Source organism: Chroicocephalus ridibundus, chromosome 1, assembly GCF_963924245.1.
Source record: "Chroicocephalus ridibundus chromosome 1, bChrRid1.1, whole genome shotgun sequence".
In the NCBI taxonomy this organism is placed as follows: domain Eukaryota; kingdom Metazoa; phylum Chordata; class Aves; order Charadriiformes; family Laridae; genus Chroicocephalus; species Chroicocephalus ridibundus.
Window position 1 is genome coordinate 165,782,444 of NC_086284.1, and position 25,428 is coordinate 165,807,871.

Below are 25,428 nucleotides of genomic sequence, written 5' to 3' on the forward strand. Positions count from 1 at the left end.
CGGCGGCGGTTGGTTGACCGTTGGGGGCCGGTAAAGAGCGGGCGGGGCCGTCCCTCTTGGGCCTGGCGCCGCGCTGGGGAGCCATGTCGGAGTGGGTTTCCTACTACCGGAGCGAGGGGCCGGAGGAGGAAGAGGAGGAGGAGCAGCGGGAGGAGGGGGCTGAGGCGGTCGGTAAGGGCCCACCATCCCCTCACGGAGGGCAGCCCGGGGCCCGCCACCCTCAGGGGTCAGCGGGCGGTGGGGCCCACTGCTAAGACTTGTTCCCCCTACCCCCGACCTGTTCCATAGGGGACTACAGGTTCTCAGGTCGGGACAGCCTCATTTTCTTAGTCGATGCCACCAAGGCCATGTTCGAGCCTGACGAGGATGGAATGACGTCCTTTGACATGACCATCCAGGTAAGGCTGCGCGGGGAGCTTCCAGGGTCTTCGCAGACCCTCTAGGAATCTTCATCCGGCACCACCATGGGTATGGCCGCCTGGTTGTTGCTCTGCCTCATCTGGTGGCCACTGTGGAATGTGAGCAGCTCGGGTTGCTGGATGGCTGTGGGTTTGGAGAGATCCATCGCCTGATGGGCCATGCGCAGAGTTTGGTGAGGGAAATGTTTATAGAATGAGTGATCAATCCGCCTTCAGGGTGATGTATTTAAGAAATGTTTGTTTCATTGATCTTGTTCGTAGAAAGGGAATGGTAATGAAAAATACCCAAGTCTGTGTACTGAAGAAAATGTCTCAAAAAGCAAGAAAGCAAGATCCCACATTCTTTCTCCATCTGAAATTAAGCTTAAAGCATTTGTAGCGGTTCTTCTGTTTGATAGAGTCTACTTGTATAAACTGCTGATTGCCAAAGACAAAACTTTTGCAGCATTATTGCAACTGATTTTGACAAAAGTTTTGCACCATTACTGCAACTGATTTTCTTCACATTTTGACCTGTGCATTTTTTTTCAGTGCATCCGGAATGTGTATACCAGCAAAATTATTAGTAGTGACAGGGACCTGTTAAGCGTCGTGTTCTATGGTACAGAAAAGAATAAGAACTCGGCAGATTTCAAGCACATCTATGTTCTTCAGGATCTGGGCAATCCAGGTAAAGTCAGTAAAGTGATATGAAGGTTATGCAGAAAGATGGAGTAAGGCAATCTCTGCAGTAGTGTTGTCAGTAACTGGTCTCTCTGAAAACAGAGAGCTATCAGATAAAAAAAAGTTCCTGTTACTGAGATGCGTGGGGGAGATAGATTTAGAAATTTATTGAAAGCTTAGAAACTTATTGGGAGCTTAGCTTTTTCTGTTATAGTTTGTTCAGGTCCCTTTCCTGTGTCTTTTCTTCTGTTGTAACATGGTGGTTCATTTACTGTCTGCTAAACCTAAGATGATCTCAACAGAACTCTTGGAAAGCCCATCATGTGTCTGCTGCACTTCAGAAAAGTGCATGTACATGCTAAGGCACCACGGATTCCCAGCTGATGGAGCATATCACAGAATGGCTGAGGTTGGATGGAATTTCTGGAGGTCATCTTGTCCAACCCTTCTGCTCAAGCAGGGCTAGCTAGAACAGGTTGTCCAATATGTTAACCTGTTTTGTGGGTGTTCCATCTCTTATTTTCATAATAGGCTTTGCAATTCTTTAATTTATCTCTTCCATTTTCTTAGAATTTCTTAGAATTACCTAGAATTGATAACAAGTGCCAGTTGCTGAACTGGAAAAGGTAGTAGGAGGAGTACAAAGAATGCATGCTAGTGGTGACAAATTGTCTGACAGCGGAGAGTCTTGTGGGGGGATTTTGTCTACTAGCTTTTAATAGCAGCCTTTATCTCTGAGGAGGTTTGATTTCATTTTCTCAACTAGGAGGTGCAGGTTTAATGACACGTGGGGTTCTCCCAAAAGAACTGTGCCTTGTCCTAGTTTCAGAATAAATTACAACAAGGACCTGTCAAGACTGCCCTGGGTTCTTCTCCCTTTTCCGGCAGCAAGTGCCTTAGGCTTCTTGCTCATCCTTTTTACTCCTTCTTCCCTGCTTGCCCTTTTCCCTGCGTTAGAGGCAGTAGCTTCGCCATGCTGATAAAGACAGTGCAGGTGAAAACTGGGTGTTTTTAAAAAGGAAGAGAATTTGCTGCCCCTGGAGAGCAGTGTGCTCTGGAGAAGGAAGAAATGCTATAGTTAGTTATTATGTAGTACATAATTATGAACACTTATGTTATTAATCAGATGACAGCTGAGGAGATGAAAATAAAATAGTAAATAGCAGGGGAAAAGACATTTTCAGATGAGGTTTCAAGAGTGCTGTAGAATTTGAGCGAAGGACAAAAGAAGCAGCTCCGCAGAATGCAGTAGCAGAAAAATGAAAGCTTGTTTCCTTTTGTAGAGTTATGGGAGAAAACAGAGAATCTGCTCTTAGACAGGTGGGAAAAGGAGTCATAGTTGGGCTGGAGGAATCTGCAGTGCTTTAAAAAGGCTGTTGACACCTGTGCTGGATATTGCTGTGCTCCACATGGTGATCTATGGGCTGCATCTGACCTCTCAATTGATTCTATCTGACATGAGGGGCAAGGGATCAAGAGGAATTCTCCACCTTCCCAACGTGCTGTGGAGATACAGAATGTATTTCAGGCTCCTCTCCTTTCTGTCGTGACACAGCAGTCTGCTGTGCCTCTGCAGTGGGTGCAATTGCTGCCTTTTCTGCTGAGCACTTGACCTTTCAGGTTAGAGGGTTTGCGATACTTTGATCCCTGCCTGTTTCCCTCCCTCGAAAGGAAGAGCCCTGCATGGGTGACAGGGCACTTTGTGTCCTCTTGGCCCCAGTAGGTGCTTTAAAGTGGTAACTGGCTTGCAATATTGCAAATGTTGAAATTGCTGAACAATTGAATCGCTGAACAATTTTCTGAGCCAGGTGTTGGAAGGGCATCGCCACAGAGATGCTAGGGGACGTTGCTCAGACATCAGCTGCAATGGACCTTCGTGCGTATTTAGAAGAGTTTGCAGTACTGCTTTCAGTATTTCCAATGCATGTGAATGCTGTTATTCCCCTTAGGTGCAAAGCGTGTTCTAGAGCTGGACCAATACAGGGGAGATGAAGGACGAGTACTTTTCCGTGAGACCTTTGGCCACAATGCTGACTACTCACTGGGTGAAGCACTCTGGGCCTGCTCTAATCTCTTCAGTGATGTCCGAGTCAGACTGAGCCACAAAAGGATCATGCTCTTCACCAACGAGGATGACCCTCATGCCAATGACAGTGCTAAAGCCAAGCTGGCCAGGACCAGAGCTGGTGATCTGAGAGACACAGGTCATTATTTTCCCCTTTAATTTCAGGCAGAATAAAAGTGATGTTAACTGCATTGCAAGTTAGTGGTGGAAAAAGAATGTAAAATCATCAAAACTGGGGAATCTTTCTCAAGCTTTCTAAATCAGAAATTTGGCATCTAATCTACATTAGAAAATCTGTTATCCAATCTGGTATCCAACAACTAACACTTATTTTCTAGGATCTCTTTTTGTACTCTGTTAGCATAAATCAGGACTTGAGAGGTCCGTGGAAAACAAACTCTACTTTATTTCATTGTTACACCATTTTCCAGGGAGGGAATAGCAACACCAAGTTAACACAAAAGAAAAATTACCTTAATGGGTCCATTTTGAATTAGCTGAAGAACAGCAACCTGAACTCAGAGACTAGAGAGCAAATGCTTCATTAATTCAAGTATGTAGCTGAGATAAGCGGTGTTTTTGGAGTTTATCGGATGTGCTGGATCTAGAAGCTGTGAGGCTTCCTTAATCCATTAGCCCTTATAACTGGGAAAGGGGAATTTCTGAACTCATTACTTCCCTCTATGCCTGAGGTAAGATTATGTTTTATAGGAGCTTGTCAGAGCTGTTTCATACACAATGTCCAGGTACTTAGTTAGGGAGGGGACGTTTTCTATGCTATGTTGTTTTGACTGAAGTTGAAGAATGTCTTTTGCCTTTCCCTGGAAACTTTCACATCTGGTGCAGATGACAATTTGGAGCTTATTCTTGCTTAAATTCTTTGCTTAGAGAAATCTGAGAGCACTGAGAAACATGCTGATATAAGAAAAAAGCAGTTTCTGTGATCCTCTTCCCATCTCTTACTTTGTTTCTAGGTATCATCCTGGATTTGATGCACTTGAAGAAGCCTGGAGGGTTCGATATCTCTTTGTTCTACAGGGATATCATAAATGTAGCAGAGGATGAGGACATTGGGATCCAACCTGAAGAGTCAGGGAAACTGGAACATCTCATGAAGAAAGTACGAGCAAAGGAGACAAAGAAACGGACTTTAGTCAGGTTTGTACCTAGTTGTGATATTTCATTCAATGGAGGCACCTGATGTTATTTTTAGGCTGCATCTCATCTTCCTCTTCTGGAATGATTGGTCTATAAAGGCATCAGCGCTTACATTCCTCAGTCTTAATTCCTAGGTCAAGTGTTTCTTCCATAGCTTCCAAGGATATTTGTCGCTGGTGGATGAAGAGAGCGGAGAGTGAAGTTAGGCCTCCTTTTTCCCTCATGTAAAACAGTTAGTTTATAGTGAAATCTGGTTGAAAATAGGGTTTTCTTACTAGTGTTAGCTTAAAAAAATTCACCTCAATGTGACTGGGTGGTATTGTGGCCTATTATTAACTAGTTATATGTGTCCAGTCTGTCTAAGCACTCGGTGTGGATTCACACAGGCTTGATATTTCTGATCTCCTGCTGAAAGATTAGAGATACTTACAGAGAGATTAAAAGGATCTTGACAAAGCAGATAGAAATTATTTTTGGAACCACATACTCCATAACGACTTTTTTAATGAGTGAGTTCACAGCAGAATGATGTGGTAAGGAATGAACTTCACAGCCTAGTGGTTTTTTTTAATATATATATTTTAAAAAATACCGACCTGAGCTGTTGTCACTGGCATTCTTGCTCCTACTCACAGCTTTATTTTCCTCTTCTGGGAATGTTCCTCAAGTTTTCTAATAACTGAGGAAGAAGAATCCCCTAACAGTGATACCTTTTAGAGGAGAGGAAGTAACATTCACAGTAACGCACTGTTCTGCTCTCAGAACTTGAAGATTACCTCCAATTTTAAACCTTTACTTCTGAATATTTTTCTAACTTCTGATTATTATTTTTTTTTTCTTAAATTTTGGTATTGTTTGTATTGATGGTGTTCTTTTGGGGAATTTTGCCTTCTGCGTGAACAGCTGTGTGAATTCAGAGGTCACATTTCATTAAGCTCAAGTAGTGTGTCCAAATGTGAACTTGTCCTGTGCCGTGCTTGAGCATAGCTGCCATCAGAATGAAAAAAGGTGAAAGAAATATGGTAAATTATTTGTGTTTAAATCATTTTTATGACCAGAAGTAACAACATTGCAAGAATGTTTTAATACAAGTGAGATTATTAACCAAGTAATATTATGTTTCCAGAGATACATGTGATTTTGGGGGAGGACAATGGGATGAGGTCAGAGAAAATAAGTTATCTAAGGAGATGACTTTTGATTGCAAAAGTTACATTTTTAAGTCTCAAGTCTGTATCTGCTTTTTTACACAGGTTAAATCTGTATCTGAACAAAGATCTGTCACTTTCTGTTGGTGTTTACAACCTTGTTCAAAAAGCTTATAAGCCATATCCCGTGAAGCTTTATCGGGAGACTAATGAACCGGTTAAAACAAAAACAAGGATGTTTAATGGAAAGACAGGCAGCTTGCTGCTGCCTACTGACACAAAAAGGGCTCAGGTAACGTATTGATTATGTGCCTGCTTTTTTCTGTCTCTCTGATGTAGGGGGGAGATGCTAATTTTCTTGCTGCTTTTGTTTGTATTTTGCTTTCAAGATGAGATGCAGAAATATTTACGTCTATATTCCCCTGGGCATAGCCTGGTCACTTTGTAAGCTATGCAGAGTGAGAGCGAGCTGTTTCTCTGGTGTGACTGTCAAGGGAAAGCATGTCCGCTGGTAGAAGTGCACTCCGGAACACGTCATTTCTTTCTGTAAGGCAGAACCGGGATGTTAGAGCCTGACCTTATATGGCCTTGTGCTATCGCTGCTAGTGTTATCTTTTGATTCATTAGGAACAGATTTTGTCCATTTTATTAAACATATATGTGTCAATCATGGGGGGCGGGTTGGAGCTCTTTTTTAAACAAAAGAAAGAGCGTGTTATCTTTGGGTTTTGCTATTTTGTTCTTTGCTTTGCCTTCCTGCTTGATAGTTTGGCTGATGTAGATTGAATGTCACATTCTGTTTGCACAAAGCCTTATTTCAAAGCAGGATATGCAGTTGCTAGGTATGTTGTCACAAGTGCGCTTTGTGTGTCCTTCCATACCAAAGGCTCTTAAGGTTGTTGTCTTAAGATTACATATTAAGTTTATTTATACTGGACATTAGTTTCTTGAAATACAGTACAGGAGATGAACAGACTACAATATGGTTTTGGTTTTGTGACATATGAGTGATGCTTCAAAATCTCAGTTGCTGTTTCTGCCAGGAGTAGGTAGCTGACGTGCATCTCGCTGAAGCAAGTTCAGAATCAGACAGGACCTTTGAAAATGTCTGATCCAACCCAGCCCAGAGCAAGACTCACAAAACCAGATCAGGTCGCTCAGGGTTTGTTTGGGACAGCTCTGAAGAACTCCACGGTTGAAATGTGACAGCCTGTCTGTGCCAGGGCTTAACCATTGTTTTAGGAAAGTGCATTTTGCTAATGTCCAGGTGGAATTTCCCTTGGGATAATGGTCACAAACTGTGACTTGCCATTTCAGTGTGCACTAATGATGAGAGTTTGCTCTGTCTTGTCTATAACCCTCTTTTCAGTAGTGGAAGACAGCAATTGCACCCTCTTCCTGTGTCCCCCACCTCGTCCTCTCCCCCTGCAATTTTTTTATGCTGGCAGCACTACTATCTGCTCTTCCCTGGTGCAGACATATGGAAACCGCCAGATTGTGCTGGAGAAAGAGGAAACAGAAGAAATAAAAAGGTTTGATTCTCCAGGCTTGTTTCTGATTGGCTTCAAACCACTCTCAATGCTAAAACAGCACCACCATATCAAGCCCTCCCAGTTCATCTATCCTGAGGAGTCCCTAATAAGTGGTAAGTAAAGACAGCAAGAGAAGATTCACCACCTTGCGTTAGGGTAACCAACTGATTCATAGTGTGTTTGAGTGGGGATTGTTGAGTATAAAATCTTTGTCTAAGTTAAAAACTTGCTAATGTTAAGAAGTGGAGAATTAATTGTTACTGTCCCTCTCAGCTGCAGTTAATTCTTGTTTTCTTCAACAGCAGAAGAGCCAATTTGGCTTCATGTTTCATCCATCATGACAAGCAGCTCATGAAACTGTGCAGACATAGTCCCAAAATATTTGGTTTTGTCATTCATGAAAGTGAAGGATCCTAGTACCTGACAAGAAGGCAAGGGTGATTAAAAAAAAAAACGTAACAAAAACCAACCAACCAACCAAACAAACAAAAAAAACAAAAACAAACCAGTGAAGATAATTGCTGTTTTTAAGTCCATATCAGCTAGAAGTGGAAACACAATATTCAGGAAGCATGGTTGAATTAACAGCACTTTATGGGCTTGTAAAGAGAGAAGGAGTGGATGCTTAGGACTGCTTTTTCTCCTCTTTTTATGTATATATGTAAGTCTGCTTATCTAGAAATATAGTATTAATTGATCCCAAGCTAGGACAGTAAATAAAAACCTCCAGCTCCTCAATCTACTGGTGGATAAAGAGGACTGAGTTATGACCAGATGCTTGGCAGTGTCTGACAAAAGAGCCTTTACACTACCTTCTCCAGCTTAGCAGTTTCCTGAGTCAAACACCTTACATGTTAGTCTTTTCCTGACCACCATATCTGGTAAAATACAAATACAAAAATACAAATCAAACATGTGCCTCGAGGAATGCTGCTGTCTGAATTCATAGTGTGTTACTTCTGCAAAGGTCCTATGATGTGTTGCTACTATGATGTCCCACCAGACCAGAAAGAGGCTTTGTAGATACCAGTTTGATTTTCAAGCATATTTCATTGCTCAGGTGCTGGTGATTTCATTTCTTTTACCAGAACTCTCACTGCTCTGGTCAGGAGAGGCACTAACATTGTCATTTTTGAGGGATTCCGCTTCCAAAAGTTGCTTTTTACCTCTGGAAATATTGCAAGCATCTCAAAGAAGTCACAGGTGTTGAAACTGTAATATCTAGGGTTACAGTCCCGAACACAGGAGCAAAGCTGTCAATCTGACCAATACAGTCTTTACTTTGCAGGGAGTACAACTCTGTTTAATGCCTTACTGATGAAATGCTTGGAGAGGGAAGTGATGGCACTGTGCAGATACATCGCCCGCCGGAACATTCCCCCTCGCTTCGTGGCCCTGGTTCCCCAGGAGGAAGAGGTGGATGAGCAGAAGGTGCAGATAGCCCCTCCAGGTACAGGAAGAGATGCTGCCTTTCCCGGCATGGTTGGATGCAGTCAGCATAATAGCCTCCTGTATTGTGTAAAAAAAATATTCTTGGCGCTGCTCCCCTTAAAAATGGAGAGAGTGCTTTCCAGCATCCCTTTTCTTCAGTTTTGTCATTGTGAGTGTCTGATGTTGAAGCTATTTTTAAAACTCCAGTTGCATCAGTGCTTGCCCGGGTGTAGCATGGCTACAGTATTTTCCCACCTCCTGCTTTTTTTTAGCAGGCTCAAGTAGCTGACCTAAAAAGCCCTTTTTTCTTTTTGCTGACTAGACAGAATGTCTTTCCCTAAATTTTATTGTATCCTTGGATACATTTTAAAGCCTTAAATAAATACTCTCACGTACTGAGCCTTGCACTGTAGCAGCTGAGTAGAGAATGATCAAAGAGCAAAGGCAGACTCTTGCTCTTTTACATTTTCTCGCCTCTTTAACTGGAAAATCTTCTTCTGTGAAGGACAGTAATGCTGCTTGTGCACAGTGTAAAGCATTTTGGAAATAAAATGTGGGCATTAACTTAATTTTCAAACAAGCCTTTTTCAAGCTCATATCCAGTGAGAGATGGGGAAGGTGCACAAATTGATCTCCTGTATAAATAGCAGTTTTCCAGCTCTAAGACATGCATTTAGTTGGAATCTCTTTCAAAAAGCCATTAGTTATGCTGGTTATATTAATTGAGATTAGGATTGAGCGTCGTGCTGTAGGTACTAGGAGGTATTATGGATTGCTGTTGTTGACAGCAAAATAGTAGCTAGTTTGGGGAGTAATCAGACCTAGCTAATTATCATCTTGGCCTTTGCCATAAATTATTGTTTTGAGGCGGTGGTTATGCATAACTGTTCTCTGCTCTCTTCCTTCTGTGTAGGTTTCCACATGATTTTCCTACCATACGCAGATGACAAACGGAACGTTGATTTTACAGAAAAGGTTCCAGCCAGTCGAGAGCAGGTGGACAAAATGAAGGAAATAATTCAAAAACTCCGATTCAAATACAGGTACATGGAGATAAATAGTGTGCATGTTGGGGGGTGGCATGGGGAAGAAGACACAACACTGTTGCTTGCTCTGTTGCATACTTTATTCAGCTGTGGTGTCCACAAGATGGGATTTTGATGCATTTTGATGCAAATTGCTTCCCTTTGCAGTAGCTTTGTCCAAACTTTTATTTTTCATTATTCTGGATACCCAGGCACCACGTGCAGTATGTAGCACGTTCTGGAGTTCTATTGCTCTTGTACTCTGGGCTGTTGTCATTTGTTGCAGAGGTATCACATTTTGTTGTGGTTCTGCCAATCTGTTGCAGATCAGACCTGGATCATTTAAATTGGAGCACTTTAGAGAGAGTAGTTAGGCTTTTTCATTATAGATAGGATAAATTTTCTGCGGTGCTATTATGAGAGATTTTTTTCTAGGTATGTGGAAAGTAGCATAGCTGGTATTGAAGTAGAAAGCCATTCTCTCACACAGCTTTCTAATGTGGCTGATGCATGATGGGATAGTGATTCAGCAGGTACATTGCAAACAGGAAAAGCAGTTCTTCTGATGAGGTGGATTGTTATGTGGGAAAGAGGGAGGTTTTACTCTGAAATAGATTGGTGGCAGATCTTATGTGTCTTGTCTGTCTTCTTGGCAGCATGCATTGACATTTTGGGGGATTCTTGACAGGCCTGACAGTTTTGAGAACCCAGTGTTGCAGCAGCACTTCAGGAATCTGGAGGCTTTGGCGCTGGATATGCTGGAACCAGAACAAGCTGAGGATCTTACAAGTGAGAATTATTGAGGGGTGCGAAGGGAAGTGGGGTAGAGGGCTCTTGACTTTGTTCTAAGTCAGAGATGTGCTACTACAAAACCAAACGTCTTTTAAAAAATATTTTAGTTGTGTGCAGTTCCAAGGTGTAGAATTCTGGATGTGTCCATTCTGAAATACTGAAGCCTTACTTTCTACTGTTGTCAGTTTTAAGATAAAGGAAAAATTGATCACTTTACTCTCCAAAATTAAAATTGAATCACCTTTTTTCTATGATGACAAATGTTTTCTCTGAAATTCCTGTCTTCAAGAGTCTAATTAATATTTCAGTCTGATAAATGGGCAGAATTACTTAGAGAATTATTCTGCTAGGAGGCAATAACGCCACCTTGTGGCTCTGAGAGTTTTTATAGAAGAATATCCTGTCAAAGAATCGAAACCTTCTCCTGAAGGGGAAGTTCCTTTTCTAAAATTATGTTATACTCGAGGAATAGCATTAATGTAACTATTTGTCTCTTCTGAAGTGATACCTAACAAACAGTCTAGGTCTCTGTGCTAGATATCATACAAATACATGACAGAAACAAGCTGTTCTGCCTCAAACCACTCGCAACCTTAGATTTTGTTGTATTTTAAATGTCTGAGATTAGACCTGGGTAACAGTGCAACTAGGTAGGAGATCTTCTATATCACTTCCACCGTGTCAGTTTTGTTCTGCATATATTTTTCCTGTTTAGGGATATGGGTGAGGCCATTACGTATGTATAATACAAATACTTGATATTACCAAGAGCTTTACGTTTCATTTGTGAATATCATAACATAGGTCTTTGCATTTTGCATGCTTCCAAGACACTTGCATGCTAGTTATTACAGAAGCACAATTGTATGTGGTGATGGCCTCACTGAGACTTTTCTGTGATTGCTCAGTTTTTGAGAGGGCAAATGTTTCTCTTTTGCCAGTGCCAAAGGCTGAAGAGATGAACCGCAGGCTGGGCAACCTGGTGGAGGAGTTTAAGCAGCTGGTTTATCCCCCTGACTACAATCCTGATGGGAAGGCTGTAAAGCGAAAGCAAGGTAAGTAATGATGGTGCAGACATGTAGCATGGTGTCTGTGTTTGTTTAGAGGCTTCTGCATTTTCAGTTTGTCTCATAGTTTAGAGACGCTGCTTGTGCAATGACTCGTTACTCATCTCCACAAGAAAGTGGACTCGTATTCAGCGGTGATTCTTAGAGAGTAGAGGTTATTGTGGTATCCACCTAGAGAACTGCTGGAATGAGAAACTGCATAGTGAAAAAATAGAGAAGTATAGGAAGCAATGGGAGTAAATTACTGCAAAATATATATTTATTATTATTTTATCATTATCAATAACTTTGTGGTTTTTACAACACTGGTAAAATTGTTCATGCTTTCAGTTTGTGCTCTTGGTGAGAAAGCAGACTTCTATGCATGGGCTGTTTAGCGAGTCCAAGATGGGCATCTTTAGGGCTAAATGTCTTAAGTAATGATGAAGTACATGTGTAGCTTGGGAGTCTATGGAATTCTGCATAAAGTGTCAGTTGGCTGAACTCCCTGTGGAATAGTTGCATTCTCCTGTCTAGATGAGAATCCCTTAACATTTTCATTTGGGGGTGATCTTTCCATCAGAACACAAAGTTTCATACTTGAGTTTGAGATCACTCGTATCAATGAAATATACTATATGACACCTGCTTCATAAAACAAAATATGGAATCTCGATCTGTGAGTGTGTAGGTAGCTATTGAAGTACCGTGTGCTAACAGGAATTAAGTGTGGTATGTGTATGAAACGTTGATGTCTTTCTATTAAGAAGCTTTTTTGAAGCTTGGTGACCTAAAATTTATCTTTCTAGCTTCTGATGGTCAATCTGAGAAGAAGCCCAAGGTAGAAATCTCGAAAGACGAGCTGCAGAGCCACGTGCAGAAGGGCACTCTAGGCAAGCTGACTGTACCTGTTCTGAAGGAGGCATGCAGACTCTACGGGCTGAAGGGTGGGGGGAAGAAGCAGGAGCTCATGGATGCGCTGACTGAGTACTTACTTCAGTGAGCACTAAGCAGGAGCAGAAGGCCCTGGTTAACTTCCATCTGCTTAAAGTTTTGGTTGTCTTATGTGGCTGCTGTGTCTGTTTAACCTTGCTAAGGAGGAGAAGGCGACTAAATGTTGCTGAATCTAGCAGTGGAGAAACTTGTTACTTTTAGTTGTGAAACATCTCTGCAAAGTTGAATTCTGTTTGCAGTAGCCAAAGGCAGAATTAAATTCCTTGCTAACTCAGGTCACCCACTACAAGTAAACACAGTTGTGCCTTCCTGTTTTCTTAATAAAAGCTGTTTTGGACCTCTCTTGCTTTGTCACGCCAGCTATACCATCTTTGTATCATAAAGACAGCAAAAATCACTTCAATGTGAGTAAGAAAACAGCGATCTGTGTTAATGGCACCACAAGAATTCAAGCAGCAGGTCAAGTCTGTGTGCTAACAGAGGGTATGTGATGTATTACTATGCTACTCTCCAAAACAGCCAGTCAGCACCAGCACTTGTAAATCAAATTTCTTTTCCATCATCCGCGTTATAAAGATCACCAGCAGGTCATAAAGGAGGAAATCATTACTGGGAAGCAGTAGCCAATCGTTTGGGTAAAAAAGCCAGCACTTCACAAAGCTGCACAGCCATGTATTCCATTTTTAAATGGTAATAGCAAAAGCTGGTCTAAAAAAAAAAGGGGGGGAAAGCCATGTTCCTTGGAAGGCTGCAAGCACTTACCCCAGTTAAATTACAGAGCTTTTCCACCTCTGTAGCGAGTGTGAGTCAGACTATTATGCAGACTTCTGTTCTCAAATTTGTGCTTTAAAAATAAAAAAAAAAGGCAAGCTGTGGAGAGTAGCCCTTGTTACTTCCAGTATCCTTATTTTTTTAATTATAGAGACTGCATATGCACCTGTCTACATTTTGTTTTTTAAACTTTATGTCTGGCATGCCCTACTTGTTGTGTGGTGCAAGATGATTAAATCCAATAGTCATTGCCTTTGCTCTAGAAAACAGTACTAATTGTTTAGCTAAACCGTAACTTTTTACGGGATGCAAATATGGGATACATGAGGTATCCATTTTGGTCTGTGTGGTGTTTTTAGGGATTCCTGTTTGGCACACAAACTATTGGGCAACTTATTGAAGAATGAAGTCATATATTAAGGTCGTGCCCGTGCTGTAGTGTAGCACACGTATCAGAGCCAGCTGTGAACGCTGTCTTGGCACTGCGACCACCCTGGCTGTGCCAGCACACTGCTCACCGCCACCTCCACGGCTCCTCTCAGAAGAGCAGCTAGCCCATCCATGTTGAGCTCTGCAGTATTGAAGCTACGTAGTCTATTATACGTTCAACCAGCCTGCATTATAGTAGTTATTTTTAATAAAGATTTGTCTAAGCAATCAATTTATTTTGCCCTTTGGCAAAGAAGTTGCTATAAATGCTCGTCTTAGCAAGACTTGAATTGAACGCAATAAAATAGTGAGACTATCCTGTCCTTAATTCTGTGAATTTTCATTCCCCAAATGCCCTTGTTGACTACTCTCTTGGCTTGCTAAGCCCCAGGCACAGTATATTCCAGGTTTTGGATGATTATGGCGTGTTTTGTCTCGGTTATTAGATCTTCCTCCTGGCTTTTTTTTTTTTTAAAAGCAAGCTATTTCATTAAGCGAAAGTTCAACAGGGATGGTAGTGGAAGGATTCAGAGCAGAAAACCAAGACAGTTTTGCTTACTCAAGAATCCTTTATTTCTGCTCCTTATGTGCTTTGTCTTACATCAGCTGTCTTGGCATGGTACAATAGGGCAAGTCCTTTGCAAAGCTGTGGTTTTAAACACAACTAGCTCAACAGTCAGCATCAGCAGAAGGGAGCAGCAGCATTCCTGAACTTCATACAAATGAAAGGACTCTAAAATCTTTGTATTAAGTTCACCTCAGCAAGGGCATTAGTTGTCAGTCATTTACAAAAATACACAGACATGATGAGTCTTGGATCTTTAGTGAGCTGACTTCATCTGCTTGGGATGTACTTCCCAAAGGTATGAAATCAGTGCCTCTGTGGAAACATTACAGGAGATTTTATTGTCCCTTCTGTGTTGTACATGTTCCATACTAGCTTTGCTTTGGCATCCTGCAATAAAAGACAGGTTTGATACAACCCATTCCAACACAGAGGTTTAGACTCTTCTGCTCAGAGTAGTACATGGATTTATTATACAATATGCATTTAACTAAAGCTAGCTCTGTAAAAGCACCGCTAATCCAGAAAGCTGGTAGTGCTTCACGCTTTTCCAGAACATGAGATTATCTAACATTCTCTTCTTGAGACACAAGTTGTTTTATCTGAAAAATTACTTGCTGTGTTGCCTTGGCTATGACTTAACAGGTTTACCTTTACTCAGGTGACTACAGTACAACAGCTTCCCTAAATGCATTAGGTAGGGCCCTTGTCAGCCACAGCAGGCTGCTTTCTACCATGTGCCTTTACTTAAATACCCTAGAAGTCCAAGCCCGTTGATACAGTCCACGCAAAGAAAACTGAAGGAGTATGAACTATTACACTGCAATAGTCTTTAGGCAATCTCTGAGCAATTTAGCTTTACAAGCAGGAACACTTCAGTTGCAAATGCTTCCCCGAGGGAATGACAATTATATTTAGCTTTGTCAGCAATTTTATTTTTCTTAAAAAGTCAGTATTTAAAAATAAGCGAGATAAGAGATTTCCCCTTGTGCACTGCTATAAGATTTCTGCTCCCCGTACACCTCTTAACAGAAGTCTCTTGTCTGGTTTCGAGAAGAAAAAGGGTTGTGCTCTGTGTACTGATCTTGGCTCCGTCCGCTGCTGCCTGCCTTATAGACGGCCTGTGCTGCTCCATCGTGCAGTCTGAATGCACGCACTGTGTGGGGAACCAACATGCCTCATCCTCAGCAGACTACAACCATTCAGAAATGAAGAGTTACTCACACCTGTCAGAGGCTGAAGCTTAGCAGAAATACTGCAACGTAGAGCAAGCTAATGGGTGGGTTAAAAAAGCCCTGAGCAGGCAGACATGGAGATAAGGGGGCATTTGTTTTTTCTTTCTATTTAACATCAAATGGGAAATACAATTGTACAGTCACTTTTCAAGAAGTAATACAACAAGAATGAACCTGTTGGGGTGGAATAATAGAAAAGAGGGGGGAGGGGAGGCAGCAACACTAAGAATTAAGCCGTTATTAACCAAAAATGTGTTGTTTTGAAATGAAACACTGATATCAAAATTGTATCTCAACTGAAGCTAGACATTAATTCCCCTGACTTCCAACTTTCCTATTCCACACACACTTAGAACTCATGGGCGTTTAGACCAACAGTCTTTCTATAGCTTGCTGGACAGACTGGATCTGAGGCTTTAGCTGTGATCCCTCCTTGATGGTGATGGAGCAGGCAATGACAGGGCGGGAAACGCCACACGCCCGGCCCAGGGCTTGCTTGGAGCGCACAAACACATAAGGTACATTCTTGTCCTCGCAGAGAAGAGGGAGGTGCAGGATGATCTCCAACGGTTCTGCATCTGCCGCCATCACAATGAACTCTGCTATCCCACGGTTCAGTGTTTTGGTGGCTGTAAAAGAAACTGAAGAGTAAGTCTAGGTCCTTCTGGAAAGCACATCTAATGAAAAACATTAGATGTTGTAATTGTCATATGCAAGGAGATCTTGTGGTAGCATGAGGACAGACCAAAGGAAAACAGCAGCTATAGGGCCAGGGAGGGGGTTATCCATAGGGTTGCTCCAGGGGTATTGTGTCCAGCACTGCTCTTGAACACAGCGGAGAGACTCACAAGGGAGCTAGGCCAGCCCAGGGCTGCTGGGGCACACCACGGATGAGGGGAGACTGAGGGAGCTGGAGTTTGTTTAGCCTGGAGAAGAAGGGGCCAAAGTGGGAGTGTGGGTGATGTGGCTGCTGTCTTCTCCTGCTTCAAGGGGACTGCAGAGAAGATGGAGCCAGACTGTCCCCATGAGTGCACAGGAAAAAGGACAAATTGCAGACTGTGACTGTTGCCTCAGGGACATTTCTGGGGACATGCTGGAATTTTATCCCCCCCTGCCATGAGAGAGGTTTAAGCCATGGGACATGGATCCTGAGAGATTATGGAGTTTCTATCCTTAGGGATTTTTTTTTTTTTTTTTTAAAGTTTGACAAGGCAAAGCCCCAAGTAACCTGATCCAACTGTGAAGGGAGCCACTGTCTGAGCAGGTTGCACTAGAGACCTCCAGAGGTCCCCTCGAACCCCAATCTTTTTATGATTCTAAACTGGCTAGGCACCTGGTAATCCCAGTGCCATGCCACTAAAGTATGCATGATCAGAGGACACACACGAGGAATGCAGTTTGGGCATCTACCAGAACTGTATATAAATATTGAAAAGATTACAGCTTAGTTCTGTCCCTGAATATTGCTTAAGCAGGCTAGAAAAAGGAGGGAGAGGGACATTTGCAACATCCAGATCTATCGAATGCTAGAATGGTTTGGGTTGGAAGGGACCTTAAAGATCATCTAGTTCCAACCCCCCTGCCGTGGGCAGGGACACCTCCCACTAGACCAGGCTGCTCAAAGCCCCATCCAGCCTGACCTTGAACACTTCCAGGGTTGGCATCCAAAACTTCCTTGGGGAACTTCTGACAGCGTCTCACCACCCTCATAGTGAAAAATTTCTGCTTGATATCTAATCTAAATTGACTCTCTTCCAGTTTGAAGCCATTACTGCTCATCCTATTGCTACATGCCCTTGTAAAAAGTTCCTCTCCAGCTGTCTCGTAGGCTGCCTTCAGATACTGGAAGGCCACTATAAGGTCTCCCTGGAATCTTCTCTTCTCCAGGCTGAACAACCCCAACTCTCTCAGCCTGTCTTCACAGGAGAGGTCCTCCAGCCCCCTGATCATCTTCATGGCCCTCCTCTGGGCCTGCTCCAACAGTTCCATGTCCTTCTTGTGCTGAGGGTTCCAGAGCTGGACACAGTACTCCAGGTGGGGTCTCACTCACCAGAGCAGGGCAGAGGGGCAGAATCACCTCCCCCAACCCGCTGGCCTCGCTTCTTTTAATGCAGCCCAGGATGAGATGGGCTTTCTGGGCTGCAAGTGCACTTTACCGGCTCATGTTGAGCTTCTCATCCACCAACACCCCCAAGTCCTTCTCCTCAGGGCTGCTCTCAATCCATTCTCCGCCCAGCCTATATTTGTGGTATGTAACGTTAGTGTCCCACCACTAGAGAGAAAAGACAATCTCTAGCCACAGCTTCTCACAAAATCCTTACTATGATTTCTAGCACACATCACAACATGCAGGTCTCACCTTCATTGGCTCCCTTGCGTAGCTGCTTGTAGTTGCAGGATTGCTGCACAAGATCCAGTAGCGTTTTGGTGAGCTGTGCATCAGCCAGGGGGTAAGCTTTGGGATTCACTTCTGCCTCACTCTAGAGAAAGGAAAAAAAAGAGTGTTAGAATAGGAGCAAAGGGGGCTTTGTTCCGAACAACACTACGCAGGCATCGTGTCCACCACATATATTGACTACTGAAGTCACATCACTACTCTCAGTTACTCCGCATATACGCTAAAAATCACACTGCGTTTTATTTATAAAAAGGGGATTCTTCTCACATTCAAAGCAGACAGCATCTCTACCCACACAGACAGCATATTTAGATCCTACAGACTAGCAGCAGTGAACTTACAGGGAAGTTTTTAGGCATTTGCTACCACGGATACCACATAAAATGAAGGAACAAGCTCCTGCCGTCAGGGAATTAACAAGCTCAGGCATGAATTTTAAAGAAACCCCGAGAAGAGCACGCATCAGGTTTATTCCTGCAAATTCCGAGTAGCTTCTAAACGTTAACATCAATGGCGTGGTGCAACAGCAACGAAGCCACAAGCGGCGTTAACGACCGCCACCGACAGAAGGGCAACTTCTCCAGCCCCCACCGCCGCAGCCGACACCGGCGCTCCCAGCACCGGGCCCGGGCGGCCCCACGCCACGGTGCCCCGCCCGCCGCCTGCCCTCACACACCGCTACGGCCCAGCACCGGCCGCCCACATGCCCCCGGCTCCCCGCGGGGGCACAGCGGGGCCGGGCCGGCAGAGCGGATCCCCCGTCACTCGGTGCCCTCAGGACCGCCACCCCCCAACCCCGGGGCTCCCTCCCTCCGGGGCAACGCGCCGAGCCGGAGGCCCGCGACCGGCCTCCACGTGCTCCCCGCCCCGCAGCCGCCGGGGAGGTCGCGCTCCCCGCCGCGGCGGCCCCTGAGGAAGTGAAAGAGGAGGATGAGGAGGCGGCCGGCGCCCGGCCCCACTCACCATGGCCGCGGCCTGGGCTGGGCGGCGCGGCCCGGTGGCTCCTCTCGGCCTGAGCGCGTTGAGGGGAAGGATCCAGGCGCGCTCGCGCGCGCTGCGTCGCCGCCGGAAGTCAGGCGGCCGCGTGCCCGGGGGCGTGCCCGGGGGGCGGAGCCTCGGTGAGGGGCCGCCTGGACCCGCCACCGGCAGCGGCCTCGCGCGTGCGCAGGGCGGCGGTTGGGCGATGGCGGCGGGGTGTCCGCTGCCCGGCGGCGGGCACGGGGCGCGTTGGGCCCTGCCGCTCCGCCCGCCGCTCTGCCTCGCCTGCGCCGTGGAGACGCTGGGCGACGGCAGCGCCTCGGTGGGCAGCGCCTCCGGCCCGCCGCCCCTTCCCGCGCAGAGCTGGCCTCCTCACGGCGGGCGCAGCGGCCCCCCCCCCCCCCCCCCCCCCCCCCGCCCCGACCCCTCAGCCGCCGCGGCCTTGGCTGGCCCCTCTCCTCCCGATGAATTTGAGGCCCGGGCGGGAGTGTCATGGTGGCTGACCCCGGTGTATCACCTCGGCACCTCTCCCCCCCGGGCTGGTGGAAGCAAGCGGGGTGGCTCGGGCCCGAGTGCTGACCGGTTGTTGTCTCTGATCCGTAGCTGGTGCGCAAGAAGCATGTCCTCTCCCGTCTCCACGATGCCCTGGCCTGGCAGGCGCTGCCGGTCGTCCAGCTGCTGGCACCGGACGAGAGGGTCTGCCTTCACTTGATAGGAACTCTCTTTGGTAAGAGCTGTGCTGTGGCCTAGCACAGCAGCAGGGAGAAAGCAGTTACCTTTTTTTTTTCGAATGGGTGTATACATGTGAAACTTCTCCACATTTGAAGCAAAAAAAAAAACAAGGCAAAAGAAAATTGAGGTACCTAATTCCATATATCCACCGTTCTGTGTTAGGTGTTGTTACTCCCTGTGGAAAACTGCCTGGCCTTTCATGTAGAATAGGTTAATTCATTTCCTTATTCCCCAAGGAGCAGGATTGAAATGTTCATAAAGCTCTTGCAATTTTCCAAAATACCTTGACGTATCTCTACGGTCTTTCTGGAGAACTGGGAGTGCCTTGTGTATGACTCTTCCCTGAATGCCCTCCATTCTGGTCTTCATGACTCGTTGCTTTCTCACCTTGCTGAACTGTGGCCTTGTATGAAGATTCATACAGAAATGAAAGTGCGAGCTTAAAAAAGTGCTGCAGGATTTAATATCAAATGTACAAAATACGAATCTATGTATTGTTTTTTCACACCGTCACTTTACATCTGTAGAAATTCTTGTAGCCGTAGGACTGTAATACCTGCTTCTTTCTGGTGGGTCAGCCTCACAGCAGACTAGTGTTCAGCGGGATGTCAGAAGGTGCTTTTCCGGTAACAGTCTCTGTGATCTTGAACATCTCTTAGTGGTTTCTGTTTGCGTAGCAGTGCTATGGGAAAGGTCTTTGAAACATCTAAAATCTTGATGGAGGAGAAATAATGGTCTAAATGAGAGAACAGTAAGGCAGGAAGAGAGGCGGAGAGTATGAATGAGAGTGCCTTCAAAGAGCAGATATACTGGATTCCTTTAATTCCATGATCTCATTTGCACATCACAGATAATTCTTGTTCTTTGGGGGAAAGTGACTTACGTGCCCCTTCCTCTGCCTTGATGCACTGAATAATTCAAAGAGTGTTTTCCCAGTTGATTTCCCAGCACAAACTGTGTTGCGCGTGTTCTGGAAGAAGCTCTGTTAGGAACAGAACTGTGTGCATGTTTAGTTCTCTCCATTGCACAAATTTTTATTGAGCTCTGTCTGCACACATAATCCTATACAGATGTGGAGGGAGTGGTGCTTATGCCAATTTGGTCTGTACATTCATACACTGTATGACCCTAACATGAAATACCCCAGCAGACAGGGGAGCTGTGCTTGCATTTCAATGCTATTGTCTGATTTTAAATAATAATTTTCTCTCTCTTTAAGAAGCTTTACAGTTGGATGGTTTGGGGACCGCTTTGGGATTTTACTCGTTGTAACTCCTAGAGCAGCTGGAATCCCAGTCTAAGCTTGGAGCTACAAACAATGACATGTACATTTTGGATAAAGCTTGAATGAACCAAGGATCATTTGGTGCAAGAGCGTAAGAGGGACCCCCAAAGGTTTGAGCAATGCTGTGGAGGAAGTATTAATAGTAAATTCAGGAAAGTACATTCATTTTTGGAGAGAGAATATTGGGATAAGCACAGGCAGAAGAAAGAGTGAAGAGAACAGGTGTAGTGTGGAGTGTTATATATGAGGAGGTGGTGAATTTCAGGTAAGCCTGAATTTCATGCAGCTAATATTGTAATATTCACTGATGCTGTATGCAAATCTTTTCCAAAATGTAAGGAAGTTACTAAGGGTTGGGCAGATGAGACAGGAAATAAGTAATTTCTTCACCTGCTGTGTCATAACATTGCTTTAGTTGGTCACATTTCTGAGAGGTCGTGGGGTCTCCAGAGGGGAGGTAATTTGATTGGATATATTGAAACAAGTGGTTTGCTGTTGCAGAAGTTGGGGTCTGAACCAGATGCCTGATGGTGTAGGTACCTGAAGTTGGAAGGAGCTGGGAGGTAGAGTTTCTCATCTGTTGTGGTGTAGTAGAGTGAGACAGTGGCTTATTTTAATATGTCCAATCTTATGCTCTTGTTGCACAAATGACTTGTGAAGTGGTGCCTTCAGGTTCAATTTAATGTTGGAATAGTTTCCATGTGCTTTAAACCTGGTGTTCAAATTTGGGCTCGGGATTTTCAGTACTGCGGAGGGAGAAGACTGTTCATGGTAATTGGTATGAATGGAAGATAGAAAGGACAGCTTACAGTTGGGCTCACTTCTGTCATTCTGGAGTGTTGTTTCAGATGTATGATATCTGATACATGCAGTGAGATACGGTGATGATAGCAGTTACATATTTACTTACATAGGTGGAGCCATTGACTTCAACTATGAAGTACATAAAAAAATTGCAAGAGAACAGAATGCCTTCATGTCCCTGTCTCCTGCTTATGGAGGAACCTTTTGTGATGCTCCCTGAGAGTATCCACCTTTCTCTGACAAAGTCAGGCTGGTGTCACGTGAAGCGGGGAAAACAAAACAGTTCTGAAAAAAATTTGCAGTTCTTTTTACAAGAATGCATTGCAGCACTGATGATCACAGGCAGGAATGAGTTCCGTGACTGATTGTGGTTTATCTTTTAGGGCTGTTGCATACTGTGGAAGACAGCAGTGCCCTGGACCTATTCGTAGAAGGTGAGAGGTAGATGCCATGTCTCAGTCACTGACAGTTTGTGAAAGGGAGGCTCTGTCTTGTCTGATAACTATAGTGAGCTGCTCCATTTCTACACAGCTTGAATTGGAAAAAGCATCTATTTTATGTCAATGCAACAGTGACAAGCAGGCTGTTCTAATATTTGGGGGCAGGAGAGTGCGTGCAGATTTAAATATTTAGAATTTCTCTCACAGCTTCTATGTGTGCCATGCATTTAGTGTTAGATGGGTAACAGTGGTAAACGATGCCTCATCTTTGGCATCTTTGAACCTGACTGAAGTCTCAAAGCAAATGAAAATCTTCCTGTAGGCTTCCGTGAGCTTTGGGATCTACTGCTTTCTCCTCAGTACAGACAGTATTTGGGATTTACCTGTACAGGCTGCAGATTCCTCTTTGTGAGCAGTCCTTCATTTGAAATTGGAAGGAAACGTCTGCAGGGCTAACAAAGGAATCTGCAGTCCAGTTAACCTTGGGCATTTCTGCTGACTCTAGTGATATTAGCAGTGCAATGATTTCATCCTGTCCAGCCATGAAAGATGAAAGGGGGTGTGTCCAGCTCCTTTCAGAGGGGTTTCAATTTTCAGGCACTTGCTTGGAATGGTGTTGAAAAGATGAGAAGTCTTTCTATCATGTTACCAGTCTGTTGAAAGATGGATGTTCTCAAACAGAAGAAATTTAACTTAGTATTACCTAACTTTTGAAAGTTTTTAGAGATTCTGAGAGTTCAGGGCAAGGAAAGGCCATTAAACCATCAATAAATCACCTGATTCAAGATATGCATCTGCTGAAATGTGTAGCTCTAGCTAGCGTAGGTCTTTAAAAACCTCCAGTATTGCCCTGGATATACCAAGAGATGGTGAACCTAGAAATCTCTTGGTTTTGTTTTTTTTTACGATGCTTTCCTAGAATACAAATCAAAAGAGCGTGTTTTTCAAATGAGTCACGCCGTGACAGCAAGATACATTCAAGACAGCCTTGCCAAATCCTACAAAACAAAGTTCTGCACAGTGTCTCAGTAAGAGGGCTATTGTCAAAACTTTATCTGCTGAACGTTCAGGTGCCCAGGTTCTAAAAATACCAAAAGAGGAACTTTGCCTCCTGAAACTGGTGCACTGGTATACGTGTGGAGGCAGAGGCAGCCTGCCAGCATTAGGCAACTCCTTTGTGATTTTTGTTAGGGAAACCCCAGGTGATGTGCAGCCAGTGCCTGGTAAACATAGCTTCTTGTTCATTCCTCTTATTAGGAGAGAGTTCTTAAAGTTGCAGTGAACCAAGAATAACAGCCCTTACTTGGGGCAAAGGAGGTGAACAGTACCAGAAAGGTGACTGGGGTCTTGCTTTCTGGCAAGGTATATGGGATAATTGCAGTGGGGAGGAATGGCTGATAGACAGCACTGTTACCTCAGGGACAATAGTAGCTGGGGGAGGAGCTCTCAGACTGCATCTGAGGATATTCAGCAGTTGCAGTTCTGATGTCTTCCCTGGAAAGATGGTTTTAAAGGCCAGTTTTCATACTGTAGGAGGCCTGCTGTATTCAGTTACCAGAAATTTTTAATCTTTTAAGTTAGGTCTTTTAATCTTTTAAGCTAACCTGTCTGGTTCCTTATGTTTACTTGGTGTCCTGATGCTTAGTTTTTCGCTCACCGTTCATTTCCATGCATGGTTTGTAGTGCAGGTAGAACAGGACCGTCGTAATGTTGCTGCAGAGAGCTCGGTCTGGGCTAGCAGAAATCATAGTGCTGGGAATGCCGATGTTACCCTGCTCTCTCAGCACCTCTGTGCTCATTTAATTTCTAAGCTCTTTGCTCACTGGTCTGCTAAAGCACTGTGGAAGATGGATTGTGAGTGCTTCTGGGTGTGAATTACTGATCCTGTTTCTTCTGTGTAGTTCTGGTGCGGCTTGTAGTGGAGCTGAAGTCACAACAGTACTTACGCTGCATTTTGGAGGAAAGCCAAAAAGAGGTCAGTGAAGATGAATTCCCTGCCCTTCCCTTCAGTCCTTCAGAAGTTGAGGAGATGGGAAATGAATGGCCCTGCAAGACTGCAGCTACCGCGCTGGGATGCAGCCTCTGCTGCAGTGGGATATCCTAGTGCCAGCTCCCCTGCTGTGATTTTGGCAGTGTTGGTGTCTACTCTGCAGTTTTCCTATTGTTCCCATGATGCCTTGCAGGCTTCATGATGCTCTTGTGAAGCTGTGTGGCTTCCTCCGATTCTTCGTTTCCTCCCTTACCATTTCAGTGATATGAGGAGCTTTCCCCACATGTGCCCTGGGCTATTTCTCTCTTCATTCCTAAGTTTGGGATGGTCCTATGGGGAACAAAAAATTACCAAGTAGCGAAAATGGGCAGAAGTTCTTCTGGTTCATCCACTCATGTAAAAGCTGGAGGGGAGAGAGAGGAAAAGGAGCAACGAGCAAGAGATTTCTTGGATTAATTAAAAGACATTTTGGAGACTTAATGGTGTGTTCAGGGATTTCCTGTGGTTTGTCCTAAGTGGTGAAGACGACCCAGTTTAGGAAAAGATTGTGTTCTGGGGCATTATACATCACAGAGAGCTTGCTGGTTTGTGTGCATTTCTGCCTTTGGACTGTGTCCTCACTAGTGAAACATTTTCTTTCTCTGTTTCCTCTACAGCTGTGCAAAGCAACTACCATGAGAGGCAGCCTGCCCACATTCACTCTCTTGGGCAAGCTGGTGGATGCCATCCCAGGCTTTGCTGATACACTGGTGGTAGAGCACAGTGAGTAATGTGTCATGCCCCACCGAAAGGTAGTATGCACAGCCCTAAAACACATACGCATGCATGCACTCCCCTGTGTGAATTTTTGAAGGTTGCACAGGAAGCCTGTCCAGAATTCAGAGTGGCATTCAGGTCTCCTGGGTTGCAAGTCAGTACCTTAATAGCAGGCTTATCGTTGTGCTCTTAGCCAGCCTGGCCAAACCAGCATCTGTGAACTGGGATTTGTGGGTCTGTCTCACAGGCAACATACATTTAGTTTTTCTTTCCTTGGTCCAGCCCCTGGGGGTCTGGTGAGCAAGTTTATCTGTTTGTGGAAGTAGCTGGGATGATGGATCTTCATATGGTGAACAGTGAGCTCCTCTAGCCATTTATTACTGTACCTCTGCTCAGGGACAGATGGTGTGAGCACATCTTCTAATTGTGGCATTCATTAATCTGCATACACCAGTCTGTCCATGGACTTTTGCAAGTTTTCCAGGGAAATAGGTTGGTGCTTTTAAAAGTCAGTTCATTGGTGTGAATTTTTGCTGTTTCTGTTCCTCGCGCTAGGTAATTTAGTTGATCATCTGCTGATGGGCTTGATGTACCCAAATGAAGGTATAAAGGCTGCTGTCTGCTACTTATATGGCAAGCTGTACTCCTCTTGTGTTGGCGCAGAACGGCTCTCAGCACACTTCGAAGAAAGGCTGTGTGGTCTCTTCTTGAATACCTTGGGGCGTGCGCAGACAAAGGAGCTGCAGGTTAATTGTTTGGGTAAGGCATTGCTGAGAGAAACTGCAAGGTGCAAGGGAAGACTTAGAATGAGG

The 25,428-nt window shown here is 44.5% G+C and overlaps 3 protein-coding genes across 3 annotated transcripts in view; 2 read left to right on the forward strand and 1 right to left on the reverse strand.

Annotated features, from left to right (window-relative positions):
- Positions 1 to 5: 5 nt before the first annotated feature.
- XRCC6 (X-ray repair cross complementing 6) lies at positions 6 to 12,575 on the forward strand. The gene is made up of 12 exons (XM_063322542.1): positions 6 to 171; positions 289 to 398; positions 951 to 1,089; positions 3,032 to 3,286; positions 4,122 to 4,305; positions 5,559 to 5,745; positions 6,930 to 7,098; positions 8,274 to 8,435; positions 9,330 to 9,459; positions 10,130 to 10,230; positions 11,175 to 11,288; positions 12,089 to 12,575. The coding sequence occupies exons 1-12, from the start codon at positions 84 to 86 to the stop codon at positions 12,280 to 12,282; spliced, it is 1,833 nt and encodes a 610-aa protein (XP_063178612.1). The 5' UTR covers positions 6 to 83; the 3' UTR covers positions 12,283 to 12,575.
- A 1,741-nt stretch (positions 12,576 to 14,316) lies between these two features.
- SNU13 (small nuclear ribonucleoprotein 13) lies at positions 14,317 to 18,725 on the reverse strand. The gene is made up of 3 exons (XM_063322544.1): positions 18,595 to 18,725; positions 17,593 to 17,713; positions 14,317 to 15,862 (listed from the first exon to the last, which is right to left on the reverse strand). Exons 1-3 carry the CDS (start codon positions 18,595 to 18,597, stop codon positions 15,600 to 15,602), a joined length of 387 nt encoding a protein of 128 aa, XP_063178614.1. The 5' UTR covers positions 18,598 to 18,725; the 3' UTR covers positions 14,317 to 15,599.
- Positions 18,726 to 18,806: 81 nt separating this feature from the next.
- MEI1 (meiotic double-stranded break formation protein 1) overlaps positions 18,807 to 25,428 on the forward strand; it is a 38,954-nt gene continuing 32,332 nt past the window's right edge. Inside the window, exons 1-6 of the mRNA XM_063322545.1 lie at positions 18,807 to 18,931; positions 19,213 to 19,336; positions 21,814 to 21,864; positions 23,772 to 23,845; positions 24,517 to 24,622; positions 25,172 to 25,375. Coding sequence (XP_063178615.1) covers positions 18,815 to 18,931; positions 19,213 to 19,336; positions 21,814 to 21,864; positions 23,772 to 23,845; positions 24,517 to 24,622; positions 25,172 to 25,375 — 676 coding nt within the window. The 5' untranslated portion in view covers positions 18,807 to 18,814. The remainder of the gene's footprint in view (positions 18,932 to 19,212; positions 19,337 to 21,813; positions 21,865 to 23,771; positions 23,846 to 24,516; positions 24,623 to 25,171; positions 25,376 to 25,428) is intronic.

Coding starts and splice junctions, on each gene's coding strand:
- XRCC6 (XM_063322542.1), top strand. CDS start 84: ATGTCGGAGTGGGTTTCCTACTACCGGAGCGAGGGGCCGGAGGAGGAA. Junction 1,090..3,031: donor TCAGGATCTGGGCAATCCAG/GTAAAGTCAGTA, acceptor TATTCCCCTTAG/GTGCAAAGCGTGTTCTAGAG. Junction 10,231..11,174: donor ACAAGCTGAGGATCTTACAA/GTGAGAATTATT, acceptor CTCTTTTGCCAG/TGCCAAAGGCTGAAGAGATG.
- SNU13 (XM_063322544.1), bottom strand. Junction 15,863..17,592: donor ACGCAAGGGAGCCAATGAAG/GTGAGACCTGCA, acceptor TTTCTTTTACAG/CCACCAAAACACTGAACCGT.